This window comes from Colletotrichum fructicola (genome assembly GCF_000319635.2).
Source record: "Colletotrichum fructicola Nara gc5 chromosome Unknown KSG_Nara_v1_contig11, whole genome shotgun sequence".
Lineage (NCBI taxonomy): Eukaryota > Fungi > Ascomycota > Sordariomycetes > Glomerellales > Glomerellaceae > Colletotrichum > Colletotrichum fructicola.
Window position 1 is genome coordinate 1874664 of NW_027094061.1, and position 15728 is coordinate 1890391.

Below are 15728 nucleotides of genomic sequence, written 5' to 3' on the forward strand. Positions count from 1 at the left end.
CTTATATCAGCCCACACCTACACCCAGGGGCTGACCACGAAGCCATCACAACAATTATTCCTATGAGTAGGGCCCAGGAACAGGGACGCCAGGCTAACCAGCTCTCAGTACCAGAGTCAGCCCTACCACGGCTGATCGACCTAGTAAAGGCTGGGGCTACAGCCTTACCTACTCTAGGGGAACTGCCCAGCCCAGCAGAGCTAGACACCCTAGCTGCCCAACTAGTCAGCCTCTTCTATACAGCTATTCAAGCTGTAGGCAAGAGACGGACTAATCAGGGTAGGGGAGCCCCCTGGTGGACAGAAGAATGCTCAGTAGCCCACCAAGCTGCTATTAAGGCTAGGCGCCAACAGGCCCAAGAACCTGGGCTGGTCATACCTCCCCCTATCCTAGAGGAACAAAAGGTCTTCTTAACAACCGTTAGAAGGGCAAAACGCGCCTACTGGACTACTAAGGTTGAAGAGGCTAAGACAGACCAAGATCTATATAAGATCATAGGCTGGCGGAAGTCAAGCCTAGCAGTTAAAGCTCCGCCTCTAATAGTAGAAGGAGACACGATCAGCAACACCTACGACAAAGCCCAAGCCTTACGAAAGGCCTTACTCGAACGGTTTAGCGCTAGAGATGACCTACCTGGGAACCCTTTTGCTATCCCAGTGGTCACAAGGCGTCTTATACCCTGGCAGGATACAGTTAGTATAGAGGAAGTACGCCAGGCTACTCTAACAGAGACTACAACCCCTGGGACTGATAGGATTACTACAAAGTTACTACAATGCACCTGGGGTTTAGTAGCTAGGCCTATACAGCAGCTCTTCCAGGCCTGCGTACAGGTAGGCTACTTCCCTAGACCCTTCCGCAAAGCGGAGGTTGTTATGATCCAGAAACCGGGGAAAACAGACTTCTCTAAGACTGGGTCCTGGCGCCCGATATCTCTATTATCCTGCTTAGGCAAAGGCTTAGAGCGGTTGATAGCAAAAAGGATGGCCTACCTTACCATCCTAGAAGGGGTCGCCAGCCCACAGCAGGTTGGAGCCTTACCAGGGAGGGCTGCAGTCGACCTGACAACCTGCCTAACCCATGAGATAGAGAGGGCTCTAGATGCAGGGCTTACAGCCACGCTAGCAACAATGGACGTTAAGGGGGCGTTTGACTCCGTCCTACGAAACCGACTTATTATCAGGCTACGGCAGCAGGGCTGGCCAAGCAGTCTGATCAGGCTGATCTACACCTTCACCTCTAGCCGAACAGCCCGGGTCAGGCTAGAGGATACTACTACAGAGGACTTCCCTCTATCCTGTGGACTACCACAAGGCTCTCCGCTGTCACCTATCCTCTTCCTGCTCTATATAGCTGATATCCTAGCTGATGATCAGAAGCTACGGTTTAGCTATGCGGATGATATAGGCTTAGTAGCTACTAGCCCCTCGCTAGAAGAGAACGCTACAACCCTAGGCCAGGAGATCACCAGTATCCTCAGCTGGGGAACAGAAAATAAGGTCGCCTTTGACCCAGCTAAGTGTGAGGCAATCCACTTCAGCAGAAAACATAAACAGACAACAAACCTACCCGATATCCAAGCGAGAGGCCTGACTATTAAAGCCTCAACAAAGCCTGTAAGATGGTTAGGGGTCTGGTTTGACAGGAGACTCACCTTCCAACACCATGTAGGAATAAAGGTAGCAGCAGCAAAGAAGGTAGCCTACTTCCTACAGCACCTTACAAACACAAAAGGGGGGCTCCCAGCAGCTGCAGTTCGAAAAGCAGCTATTGCTTGCGCCCTCCCGATAGCCTTATATGGAGCGGAAACCTGGTATGCAGGCCTGACTAAGCCAGCTCTAAGCAGCAACAACAGTACTAGTAGCAGTACTGCTTCACAGATAGCTACAGTTGGCACAGGGCAGAAGGGTCTAGCCTGTAGAGTCGGAAGAGTTATTACAGCAGCAGCAAGGGCTATCCTACCTGTCTGGAGGACCACACCAACCAGTGCCCTCATCCGAGATGCTGGCCTACCTACAGCAGAGGTAGCCCTCGAGGCAGCGCGACTACGCTTCGCTACACGCCTACAGAAGGTTGACCAACAACATCCCTTGGTCCCAAGGCTTCTACAGCCAGGGCGGCAGCAGACCAGGCTCCAAAGGACAGCTGGCCTCTTACCTAAGTGCCCAAGGCCAGCACTTCTACAGCCGCAATACCTCCCAGGGTCCTATAACCTTATAGTTACACAGACGAAGGAAGTAGCAGCCAGGATCTTCCAGGCCTGGCTCAAGACGGTGCCAAAAGAGCATACTATCATCTACTCAGATGGCTCTAAAGCCCCTGATGGCGCTACAGGATTTGGCTTTGTCATCTACCGTAAGAATAAACGCATAGCCCAGGGCTGCGGACGCCTCGGCATAGCAGAAGTATTTGATGGCGAGGCCGAAGGGGCGAGGGCAGGGCTCCGACGGGCCCTCCTTACCTCCCAGGGGCAGCCTATACATATCTGTATCGACAATACCAGCGTTATCCAGGGGATCCGAGGCATGGCCCCAGACTCCTCACAAGCTGCCTTCCTTGAGATCCAAGAGGCAGCTAGGATATACAACATACAAACCCACTGGTCCCCAGGGCACCAGGGCATCAAAGGAAACGAGGAAGCAGACATCCTAGCTAAGGAGGGCACAACCCTGCCAGCCCCTAGGGGCCAACTAGCTACCCTATCAGGGATCAAACGGCTTGCTAGAGAGCGTATATACCGCCAGCATAGAAGATGGTGGAAGCAAGAGGCAACGTCCTGCCACACCCAACTAGGGCTTAAGGCTTCCCTCGCCTGCCCTCCTGAACTGACCCTGCCACGGGCGATCCTTCACCATCTCCTGGCAGCCCGTTCAGGGCATGGAGACTTCTGTAAGGGTCTAGGACAAGGTCGGTGCCATTGGTCTAGCCTACTACTACGAGCATTCCAAGCTGGAGGAAAGAAGAACCATTCTGGGAAAGAGTGGTGCCCTTCTCATCTTTAAATACATGTGAGTCTTCTTCCAGAAGCTTCCATTGAGTATGGGCCGACAAGGTTCTCATAACCTTCCACGATATTCTGTAACCTTCCAAAGTATTCCATAGCTGAGGGTCTAGCCGAAGCTTCATATCGGTCCATAGACCGTGACAGCTCGTAGTAGTAGGCTAGACCAATGGCACCGACCTTGTCCTAGACCCTTACACGAGCATTCCAAGCTGGAGGAAAGAAGAACCATTCTGGGAAAGAGTGGTGCCCTTCTCATCTTTAAATACATGTGAGTCTTCTTCCAGAAGCTTCCATTGAGTATGGGCCGACAAGGTTCTCATAACCTTCCACGATATTCTGTAACCTTCCAAAGTATTCCATAGCTGAGGGTCTAGCCGAAGCTTCATATCGGTCCATAGACCGTGACATTAGCCTCTGACGACCGATCTACTATCAGCCTACGACCTACGACTCAGACCACGACCTCAGTGAACTGTTATAACGTGTCAATCCCCAGCTTCTGTTAGCAGACCCTACTGTCGGATAGCTGACCGTAACACTGCGCTAGGCTGGGCATCTTTAACATCCCTAGCACAGGGCGCTATCCCATCGACTGCTGCATGACGTCGGTGTATCGATATGCGAAGAAAACTGGGTCTCCAGCCTATTCCGACCAGTCAAAAAAATCGAAAAGGGCGAATTTGGAGAAAATGCGGGTCATCTTGTACTGACATCATACAGCAGTTGATGGGATACACAGGCGAGTTGAGGGCGGCATGAGTATGTGCACTGTACCTGCTGATGGATGACTATGGCTGAAGTGGAAAAAAATCCCGAAGCTGATTATTCTGGTTTGGATATATGTAGAGTCTTTTACAGTAAAAGGCGTAATGGGCTTCGCCAAATGTTGCAGATAACATGTTTAGTAGTGGTGGTGTGGAGCCGTAGCTTGTGTGGCTTAGCAGCTTACCCTCGTAGCCGGCAAGTAGTCACTGCGCAGGCGTTAACAGAGCCAGAATGCGAGAAAGCCAGAATTGGACGCAGCAAGTAATGATTACAGCTAGAAACGGCTTACTTGTTGACTGCAGGGTCCCTGCCTAACCAGAAATCGCTGGACGCCCATTTCTTCTGCCAGGCTGGTGTCCCATTGCTTTCCCTTCTCTCTCCTCAATTGTCGACGACACTTTGGTGTCAACTGTCATGATGACACCGTGCGTGAAGTGGCTTGTATTGGTAACAGGCTACGAACTATCTCTATCGGCTAGAAAACGAGCAGGCCGACTTACGTAAGGCGGGGCGCAGCGCTAGGATGCATACTCCCGTCTCGCACACCGCAACTGGATGTCGCACAGCAGTCCCTAATCAAGGCTCTGCTAACGCAAGGATTTCACAACAAGCTGATTGCCTCAAAAGCCTCATGCTCTGTGCGGACCGTTCAGAACACGCGCCTCGAGAAAGACAATCCGCTGCCGGGCTGACAGCCTGATCTCAGACTTGGGAGCATGATGACGAGCCAATCCATTTTAATACCAACCCCGCATCTGCTCAATTGTGAGTGGCAGGCGTTCTGCATCCTCTTCCACTTGGCACCACCGCGCGCCAATAACAACATCGCCATGCCCTGCATCAACAAGCTGTTGCTGCACCGCTGCAGACATACATATCATGGCATTTCTCAATTGGTTCTCGCGCTTCATCCAAGAGGCATGGTTAGCATGCTCTTCGCCAATCAATCGATAGAGCAGCCCCCGAGCACCCCGCTCCTATCTAGCTGACTGCTGCCAGCCTGATCTTGCGTCCAACAAATAGACGAGGACACCCGCCATGCTCCATCGCCTTGCTCTTCTTATCTCAATTCCCTTTCATCTTCCGTTACAAGCACTCGCTCATCTCAATTTCTCACTCAAACAAGTACTGGCTATGACTGATCCCAAAACCTACACTGTCGGTTGGATCTGCGCTCTTCCCACCGAGTTCGACGCGGCACAAGCCTTTCTCGACGAAGAACATGAGGACTGTCCCCCAGTTGCCCCAAACGATAATAACAACTATGCTCTAGGCAAGATTGGGAGGCATAATGTCGTTATTGCTGTCTTGCCGGATGGGGAGTACGGTACAAACGCTGCTGGGACTGTGGCTCGAGACATGCTGCACAGCTTTCCAAATGTGCGCATTGGACTCATGGTCGGCATCGGCGGAGGGGCGCCCAGCTCAAAACATGATGTGCGACTTGGCGATGTTGTAGTCAGCAGCCGCGACGGAGGCAAAGGTGGCGTCTTCCAGTACGACTTCGGCAAGGCAGTGCAGGACCAGGATATTTCCTTCCAGCATACAGACTTTTTAGACCAACCACCCATGCTGCTACGAACAGCTGTTAGCGCGCTCAAGAGTCGATATAAGAGGAAAGGCCATCAGCTGAATAACGCGATTGACGAGGCGTTGGAACGATGGCCTCGACTGCGGGGGGAGTACTCACGGCCTCCTCCGGCAAGCGACAGACTCTACCGATCGGAAATCATCCATCCGCAAACGTCAGAAGGATGCGCCAAAGTATGCAGCGATGATCCAACCCATATAATACTCCGAGCCGAACGAGTTGAACACACCGACGACCCTGCAATTCACTATGGGTTGATTGCCAGCGCAAATCAGCTCATGAAGAACGCTACAATCCGGGACAAACTGGCTGCTGAATACGGCGTTGCCTGCTTCGAGATGGAGGCCGCTGGCCTAATGAATCACTTTCCATGTCTAGTCATCCGGGGAATCTGCGACTATTCCGACTCGCACAAGAATAAGGCGTGGCAAGGCTTTGCAGCCATGGTAGCTGCAGCATATGCGAAGGATCTTTTACTTCAGATTGCGCCAACCAGTGTCGAAATTGAGAAGCCAATTGGCGAAGTGCTTGGTTCTAGTTAGTATTCTACACGCAGTTTACTGAGTAACGTCTAATATAGAATAGTTCACAAAGATGTACAGCGGTTGACCCAGACGACGGATGAAATGAAAACAGTGGTGGGGATGATGTGTTCCGAGCAAAGGTTTGATTAGGCCGCTTATCCACCCGAATGAACTCTATTCTAAGTTCTTTAGGGGTTTTCTTGTCGAACAACGTGGCAAAACCGAGGACCTATCGATTGCCCGCAATCCTCACTTCGTCGTACCGTTTCCTTCCGACCCTGATTTTGTGAACCGGTCCGACATCTGGAGATGGATTCAAGAGCAGTATGCGGGACCTGGGAGTCGCTTCGCTCTTGTGGGTATGGGCGGATTCGGGTAAGTCGCAATGGCTACACTGGAAGGTCTCTGCTAATAGAGCGATAGCAAATCCCAGATGGCTATCCGGTTTGCTCACCACCTCCACGCTACCTTACCCAAAACCAGCGTCTTCTGGGTCCACGGAAGCACGAAGGCGACATTCGAAGAGTCCTACCGCTCTATAGCAGATGTTCTAGCACTTCCCCGTCGCCGCGACCCCAACGTTAATGTCCTGGCGCTAGTCCGGGACTGGCTAGAAAGAGAGGATGTAAGCCCGTGGCTCATGATTATCGACAATGCAGATGATGTCAAGATGCTACTCTCTAAGGATACTAATGAAACGTATCTATCGTATCTACCTAAGAGAGAAAACGGCAAGATCCTGATCACGTCGCGCAGCTGGGCCGCCGCGGACGAGTTGACTGGTAATGTCAAGATGATTTTCAGAGTCCCAACAATGGAGGAAGCACAGGCACTACAACTCTTCCAAAAGAAAATTGGCCGAGATGATAACGAGGCTGCTGTGTTGCGCCTGATCGACACCCTCGACTATGTTCCGCTCGCCATCAACCAAGCAGCGGCATACATCTACAAACGAAGTCCCCGGGTGACCGTCGAGTCATATTTGGAGGAGTTCCACAACAGTGAAAAGCGAAAGGAGACACTCCTTCACAGCAATCAAGGGGATATCCAGCGCTACGAAGGCGTATCTCACTCCGTTGTTGTGACATGGCGGGTGACGTTTGAGCAGATCAAACACGAGCAGCCGCGGGCGGCGAACCTTCTTTCACTGATGAGCTTTTTCCAAGCACAAAATATCCCAGAGTATATGTTGCACGACTATAACAGCGGCAACATAGATTCTGAAGAGGCCAACGATAAGCACGGGGAAACCAGCAATGTCGACTTCGAGGATGACCTGGACGTGCTCCGGGACTACTCACTCGTTACCATGACAGCAACGCCGGGTCTCTTGGAGATGCACTCGCTAGTGCAATTTTGTACTAAAGTTTGGATCTCAAAATTTGGTTCTGCTGACCAATGGAAGACGCTCTTTCTTCAATCAGCCACGGAACACTTCCCATCGGGCGTATTTCAAACGTGGCAGAAGTGTCAAACGCTGATGCCCCATATAGAGCCGATCTTAAACAAAAGGCCTCGGGAAGAAAGCGACCGGCTGGAATGGAGCAAGTTACTGACAAATGTGTCGTGGTACTTGGTGACGCTTGGTAACTATTCTAGGGCGGAGGTGTTGGTGCAAGAGGCTGTGAGCATTCAGACAGAAATTCTAGGTCAAGAGGATCCCTGGACGCTGACGAGCATGGCCAACCTGGCGTCGACATACAGGGATCAGGGCCGATAGAATGAGGCCGAGGAGCTGGAGGTGCGGGTGATGGGGATGAAGAAGACGGTGCTTGGAGAGGAGCATCCCTCGACGCTGATGAGCCTGCACAACCTGGCGTTAACGTTTTGGAACCAAGGCCGATGGAAGGAGGCTGAGGAGCTGGGGGTACAGGTAATAGAGACGAGAAAGAGGGTGCTTGGAGAGGAGCATCCCCACACGCTGCTGAGCATGGCCAACCTGGCGTCGACGTTTTGGAGCCAAGGTCGATGGAAGGAGGCCGAGGAGCTGGGGGTACAGGTGATGGAGTCGAGAAAGAGGGTGCTTGGAGAGGAGCATCCCGACACGCTGTCGAGCATGGCCAATCTGGCGGCGACATACAGGGACCAAGGCCGATGGAAGAAGGCCGAGGAGCTGGAGGTGCGGGTGATGGAGACGAGAAAGAGGGTGCTTGGAGAGGAGCATCCCGACACACTTATTAGTGAAGGTAACTTGGCTTTAACTTATAAAAATCAAGGCCGATGGAAGGAGGCTGAGGAGCTGGAGGTGTGGGTGATGGAGACGAGAAAGAGGGTGCTTGGAGAGGAGCATCCCGACACACTTATTAGTGAAGGTAACTTGGCTTTAACTTATAAAAATCAAGGCCGATGGAAGGAGGCTGAGGAGCTGGAGGTGTGGGTGATGGAGATGAAAAAGAGGGTGCTTGGAGGGGAGCATCGTGAGACGCTGATAAGTATAGATAATTTGGCGTCGACGTACAGGAACCAAGGCCGATGGAAGGAGGCCGAGGAGCTGGAGGTGCAGGTAATAGAGACGAGTTTGAGGGTGCTTGGAGAGGAGCATCCTGACACGCTGACGAGCATGGCCAACCTGGCGTCGACGTTTTGGAACCAAGGCCGATGGAAGGAGGCCGAGGAGCTGGAGGTACAGGTAATAGAGACGAGAAAAAGGGTGCTTGGAGAGGAGCATCCCGACACGCTGACGAGCATGAATAACCTGGCGTCGACGTACAGGAACCAAGGCCGATGGAAGGAGGCCGAGGAGCTGGAGGTACAGGTAATAGAGACGAGAAAAAGGGTGCTTGGAGAGGAGCACCCCGACACGCTGATGAGCATGTACAACCTGGCTGACACTTGGAAGTCCCAGAATCATTGGAAAGATGCTATTCAGCTTCTGCAAGACTGCGTTCGCCTCAGAGGGAACGTTCTTGGTATGGATCATCCACATACCATATCTTCTGCATCAGCCCTGTCCGACTGGGAACTACAGTTTGGGGAAAGTAGCCATGAGATTCCATGATACCCTTAGACAATGGATGCTTTTATGTATACAGAAGGCGCAATTATACTGTAATGAATAGGGCGCAAGTGCTATCTTGACAGGTAGCAACTTTTGCCATTGCGATTCATCATCCCGTGCGTATCATAGGAGGGATGCGCCGTCGTCGACATAGTTAGTTAGTTCCTAGAACCAGTCATTGTCTAAATTGTTCTCCACATTCCTATCAACATATATAGAGCTTTAGCCATCAGGTAAAGCTGGTTTTAACGTCGTATACTGGGCACAGAAGACCAAGTAAAGAAGCGGTAATCGCGAAACTGTGGTTGTCACGAACCCACAGAGCCCTTCAAGCCAGTGAGAGAAAGCCGGGACGAGACGAGAGTAGGGCGGGGGAGCGAGGGGAGAGCAGGCCCAACAGTTGGCTACGTTATAAGACAGGACGGGACCCTGCAGCCTACAAGTAAGCCGTTTCTGGCTGTCTCATTGGTTATTTGCTGCGTCCATTTCTGGCTCTCGGATTCTGGCTATGTTAACGCCGGCGCTGTGAGTACTTGCTCGCTACGGGCGTCACGGGCGTCAACTGCTAAGCCACATGAGCCGTGGCTCCACACCACCACCATTAAACATGTTCAGTAGGAAATCCCGCGAAACCCATTACGCCTTTTACTGTAGTGGGGTTGCGTATAAGCAAGTTGATTGCAATTTTGGCTGTTAGGCACTTTTGGGCTGCTACACCCCCATACCTTGGGCTGAGAGTCAGCAGTAAAGGTAGGTGGCTTTGCTGCCTTCAAGAGCTATTTTAGGTGAAAAGCCAGTTCTGGCTTCTGCAGCTGATGTACTGTTTTCCATAGAGAAGTACCCCAGCCGTTTGGCAATGTACCCCGTACGCGCCAAGACCGACTGGTCTGTGCTCAACTAAATTTTTAGACTTGCAAAACCGATTTTGCAAACCTCTGTATACAAATTCTACGGTAACTTCGCTTTTTCTTATGGGGTCGATTAGGCGACCCCATAAGCGTTACCGTACGGTACGGGGAAACTTCGGGACAGGTACATTGTAGTTGCATAAGTCGGGCGGGCCCTGCCAGAAGTCACTCCCTTACCGTAGAAGTTACCGTACCGTGGTTGCTGACCAGGCCCTTACCATCCACATGACGTGCAAGGGCTACCGCCGCTTCAAGACCAGGGGGCGGAGGCACTCAGCTTGTACGTGGCGTTTGTTGTAAGGGTCTAGGACAAGGTCGATGCCATTGGTCTAGCCTACTACTACGAGTACAATAAATCTTCTTGAAGAACAGGAAACAGAACCGTATTCTCCCTATTTCCTGGGCATTCTTATAACCTTGCCATTGACCTTGTCGATATTCCTAGAACCTTCTAGCAAATGCGCCATTGGATTTGGTGGGTCCAATGAGTCGTGGCTGAGGGTCTTGCCGAAGGCCGAACACCGGTCCATAGACCGTGACATTTGTATTAACATAGGAGAAGTCTAGGGAACATGTCGAAGTGTGTCACTGTCAAAACTAGGGATCCCCTCGCTTAGGTGAAACTCACCGGTTACAGTCATTACTCAGTTAACGACATACTCAGGCCAGGATTGCCTTACAAGGGATAAACGCCAATCGTTTATATAGATCTACTGCAGGACCAGCAGATTACACGGAGCAATAGAACCAACTTAATCCCACATTCATTATGCTGCTATTGGCCATACTGATGAACTGTCAGTCACCTTGCAACAGGGTGGTGGGTCCCGCCTGGCGTCGTGCCCACGGTCCCCGAAAATAATGATTTATGGCCAATGAGATTGAATACAGAACCACGCAGTCCTGCCGAAGGGGAGGCACGTGTGGGAGGAAACTGGGAGAGACAAAGCCCGCATTTTGCCGACTGGCACGGAACCAAGCGGGAAGGCTACGCCGAGCACGCCCTCGGGCCCCGGGCGTAGCATCGTCGGTCCTATGGCCGGAAGCTGGGGCTGGACCCGGCCGAGTTCAGCCTCGCGGGTGCTCTTGCGCGGCTGCGCGTACGTCATAGACGGCCATCGTCATACGAGCGGGTCAGAGCGGGTCAACTGTAGCACGAAGCAGAAGCTTCAATAAGGACAGTTCTGCACTCTATGCACCTGAGCCATTAGCATGCCCTGCTGCTCTGCTTTGTCAGGGCAGGCGGAGGCAAGGCTGCGCCGGAGCAGCCAGCCTACACGTCTGCGCAGATGAACCAGGCTCAGCTAACTCTTACAGCACACTTAGGTAACGAGCATCAGTCACAGGCCCCTTGCGCCCAGCCCTGTGGGCGTTGGTCAGTGTGAGCTGGACTTCAGTAAATCCCCAGGGTTCAGGAACAGCTACGGAGGATCTAGGCAAATACTATTATATAAACACAGCCAGGCACGCACACAACATGTGCTAGCAACAATGACTTTCTTTGTGTCGAGACTCGTTTCTGATTTTGTTTCCAAAGTCTCTGTTTCCAGGGTCTCTGATGTTTTCAGATTGGAGCATAAGAGACGTAAGCTCCCTAAGGCGCTGCGGGAATCAAAGTATACCCGAGGTGATCGAAACGCTCTGCACCAAAGTGATGGTTATCTATTCACTATACTTGGGGATGTCTCTTGGAGGATGGACAAGCCTGTGGAAACTGCGAAGCGTTTTAGGGACCGGTTGGAATTGGAAATCACCGACGAAGTTGCTTGGGAAGGCTCTCAGATGTTAACACTTGATTTGCCCCAGGGGCCTCAAACCGACCTCTTTGCCAGCAGCGAATGTAGAACATTGGAGGTAGAAGGGAGAAGCTGTCGGCATGTTTTGAGCTGTATCCAGGCATGTTATGAACATCACCTTGGGGATGAATTTTCAGAGGTCGCAAGGAGATTCATCTTCGCGGGGATACAGATTAGAGACACTGGTGAGCTGTGGGTTACCTGGATGTATCATTAACCTAATATGGCATCAGTTGGGCACTAGGTTATCTGAATTATCTTAAGCATTGAGCTTCTAGCTTTACTTATTTGAGAAATACCTCTACTAATATTAAGCGACCGTTTGTGAGCGTGAGCTTGAGGGCACGCGTCGATTCAACTGATCTTCAATTCCTGCCGCGACCGGGCCGCCGTCCCGCCCTAGGCAGTCGAACCGAGCACCACGACACGGCATCGGTCGGGTGGGCCGCGGGAGCGCAGCGGGACTCGAACACGCGAACCCCAAGCCGAGGGGGCGGACCGCGGCCGCTCGACCACCTGGACACTGCCCGGGACGCCGCCGCTCGTCGAGCAGTCTCCATTCCCCGTGTGTGTGACCGCTTTGGCGACGCTCCTCGGTGTTGTCGTCCGACCGGTCTCCCCGAGGAAGCGCGGCAGGTTTCCTCTCCTCCCTCGCGCGCGCGCCACCGGTCGAAGCTCCGTCGCGACTCGCCTCGTCTCGCGCGCGGTCGTGCCCGCCGGGCCCGTGGGTGGCCAAGGTCCAACCTCGCCGCACGTGACCCCCTCGCCGCCCCGCCCGTCGCGTGGTGTCGCCAGCCTTTGTGAAGCTGGATGTACCTCGGGGTCCTTGCCCGTGCGCAATCACCTGCAACACATCGCCTCAATGCCTCTCTAGTAAGAAAGGATATGCTTAGTGGGCTGCCGGGAAAAAAGGTCTAGAGTCTCCACCCTTAAGACTGCCCTAAAGTTGCCCTTTCTACAGCTAACTAGAAAGAGGCTATAAAATAACTGGCTAATACTAGCGGTTAACTATATAATTAGCTACCTCTAGCCCCTAATATAGATAGGATCGTATTTACTTTATGTAATAAATATATCTAGATATTATACAGCTATAGATAGGCTTATATTATGATAAAATAGTAGATAATAAATATATTACAATAGCTCTGGTTACTACGTATATTAGGTTATATTTTATTATTAAGAAAAGAAAGGGGAAAGATAATTTAAAACGTAAGCTAACTAATACTTAAGATATTAATTCTAAGTACATATTAATAGACTTATATATAATAATATATATATAGAATAAAGTAATAAAGACTAATAGAAGCTTTATATTAAATAACTATAAAGGATATCTAGTTTCTTCTTAAGTGTTATAATTATATATTATAATCTGTAAAAGAAAATATCTATAGTATTAATTTGAGGATAATTTGCAAGCTATAATTACATAAAAAGATAAAGACTTACTTTAATTAAAAAATGAGATTTTTTTCTTCTTTTTCCTCGTTATAAATGTGAGGGTATAGCCTAAGTGGCTGGGCCAGGGAAGGATAAAAGTGGCAGTAACGTAGGGGTCAATTTGACAAATTGACTTAGATATGTGTTGTGTACGTATCCCTGAGAACGGGTAAAACTCTGCGCGCGGTTTACGCAGGGCCTGCCGTTCTCGCCGGGCGGATTATCTACTGATCCGGGCCGCCCCTGGCGGCCAAGGAGCAACATTTTAACCCCTGCAAACTAACACAATTAGCGTTAACTAGGCAAGTTAGCCCTTCCAGCCACTTGCGCGCGCGGCGCCCCTTTTTAAGGCCTGGCTGACTATCCGTAGTGCGGTTAAACCTCGGCGGAGGCCTGGCGACGGCTCGGCGCCGGCGCCCGGCGCTGTAATCCCATTTCCTCACAATAAACAGTAATAAAGCATCTTTTTAACTATTAAGTAATGACCTCATTATTCGCGCAAGCCTAAAATTTTATCTGCGCAGGCCTAAAAAAAAATGAGGTATAATATAGCTAAGTATCTACTTTTCTAAAAGTATAAATATATTATTATATAGCTTAGAGTTTTCCTTTTTTTTTCTATATAGTTATACTATATTATGATAATTTAGATATATTTGGAACATGTCTTAATATATATAGAAGTTATATAACTATAAGCTTATATCTTAATTTTAAACGAAGATAGCTTATTCATGCTTATATCTTATATAAAAGTACTATTAGAGCATAAATTTAATTAATAAGACTTTCTATTAACTAATATCTTAGTTTAAAAAAATTCAATTCTATGTTATTTATTAATAAAAATATATTAATAAAGTAAACTTTTAATACAATTATAACTACTATAAATATTTATTATTAACATAGGATAACAAATACTAATAGTAGTAATAATAGGCAGTAGGTAGTAGTAGTAGATAGTAGTAATAAGTAGTAGTAGTTAAATAGATAAATATGTTTTATTGCTTGTTTCCTCAAAATCTATTCTAAGTTGAAAAATCTATTATACATCTAATAGAATTTTCCCTGTAGACCTTTACTTTAATAGATAATTACTTGATTAAGTTATTACTATAATAGGTAATTGACTACGAAAACGTTACTATAAAGTTAATTATAACAGCTTTAGTCTATTTAATTTAGATATTCTAGATCTATAGTCAGTATTATTATAGTTTATAAACTTTAGTTAATAATAACTATAATATTAACTTTAGGTAATTATCATTCTGTTAATATATACTTTTTATAGTAACTAACTTAATTTATAGTTTCATTTTGTTTTAGCTAATTGTAGGAATTACTATAGTAGGTAATTTATATAATTATACTTTTTTTCTAATTAGATAAAGTTATAGTTGCTTTCTTTCTCTTAATTATATTAATATAGTTATGAGGTATAGTTTTACTAGTTAAACTAGTTCTAGTAATATTAGCCTTATCTTCTTTCTATAGCGCTAGTTATATTTTATCTTACTTAAATTCTCCTTTAGGGGGTACTTAATTAGGACTTCGTAGTTTTAGTCTATTAGTTTAGCATAATCCTTAATTCTAGAAACTTCTACTTACTTATTAATATTAATAATATATACTATTAATCAATAGTTCTAATTAAAAGGATCGTTAAATTTATAATCTAAGTTATTAATCTAAAGTATTTTTAATACCTATTAGTATAAAATATAATTATATACAATTTATAAACTTTAGTAAAGTTATTTATTCTTATTGCTTAATAAATAATATTTAATTTATTTTATATTAGAAGTTTTATTTAAAGTTATTATCAAACTCTAATTATACTGAAAATAGTATATTACTTATTTTTAATAATAATTAGAAGTATAAAAAATTTGGTTTTAGTATAATTACTATTTATAGTTATAGTTTAGCTTACTAATTAGCTTAGTAAAACGGATTAAAACTGGGGAAATTCGCCTCCTAAAAAGTATTCAAGGAGGTGGAATTTCCCTTCTCTTTTTCCTAGTATTTAACGCTTTTAATTCCTTCAAAATTCGCCCCTTAAGACGCTATTTATTTAATAAAGTTAACGAGCTTAGTTAGACTAGTTAACTAGTATATATATATATATATATATATATATATTATATTATAGATAATATCACATTGTTAATATTATCATATAATAAATAACATTATATAATACTGCATAATAATTGATTATAATAGTTAAGATTAATATATAGTTTAGTAATTACCTATCTATAAGGATTAAATTTTTATTAAAATTAAAAGGTAGTGTATTTTTATTCTTAGCTCTACTAATATCTTTTTATAAAAAGTGTTTAATTTCACTTATCTGTTCAACTAATATAGTTATACCTTTCATAAGGTCTATTTAATTAAAGTAGTAAATTATAAGTATTAATAGTTAAATATTACTTATAACATAATATAATACTAACTACTCAGTAGATTACTCCCTAAGTTTCTATCTTCTATAGCTAAGTGATTATTAATTATACCAATATAGTTAACGTATATGCATAGCGAGTCGCCCATCATAGCGAGCCGCCCACCTTTCACTACCCTCCAGCCATTTGTGTAAGTCAATTAAGCCACATCGTACGAAATCAATTGAAACTACTCATCAGCCTCTTCTTCAGAGGTCTCCCAAACTACCTGAC

At 47.2% G+C, this 15728-nt stretch overlaps 3 protein-coding genes across 3 annotated transcripts; 2 read left to right on the forward strand and 1 right to left on the reverse strand.

Annotated features, from left to right (window-relative positions):
* Positions 1-3448: 3448 nt before the first annotated feature.
* CGGC5_v017064 (uncharacterized protein) lies at positions 3449-4487 on the reverse strand (the record flags this gene model as incomplete). The annotated part of the gene is made up of 7 exons (XM_066153725.1): positions 3449-3476; positions 3536-3571; positions 3636-3647; positions 3716-3792; positions 3954-3975; positions 4059-4119; positions 4463-4487. 7 exons carry the CDS (start codon positions 4485-4487, stop codon positions 3449-3451), a joined length of 261 nt encoding a protein of 86 aa, XP_066007076.1.
* A 416-nt stretch (positions 4488-4903) lies between these two features.
* CGGC5_v017065 (uncharacterized protein) lies at positions 4904-7389 on the forward strand (the record flags this gene model as incomplete). The annotated part of the gene is made up of 5 exons (XM_066153726.1): positions 4904-5897; positions 5946-6024; positions 6077-6259; positions 6308-7250; positions 7378-7389. 5 exons carry the CDS (start codon positions 4904-4906, stop codon positions 7387-7389), a joined length of 2211 nt encoding a protein of 736 aa, XP_066007075.1.
* Positions 7390-7640: 251 nt separating this feature from the next.
* On the forward strand, positions 7641-8882 carry klc-2-2 (Kinesin light chain; the record flags this gene model as incomplete). Its single annotated transcript, XM_066153727.1, has 2 exons — positions 7641-8070; positions 8197-8882. 2 exons carry the CDS (start codon positions 7641-7643, stop codon positions 8880-8882), a joined length of 1116 nt encoding a protein of 371 aa, XP_066007078.1.
* Between the last annotated feature and the right edge of the window lie 6846 nt (positions 8883-15728).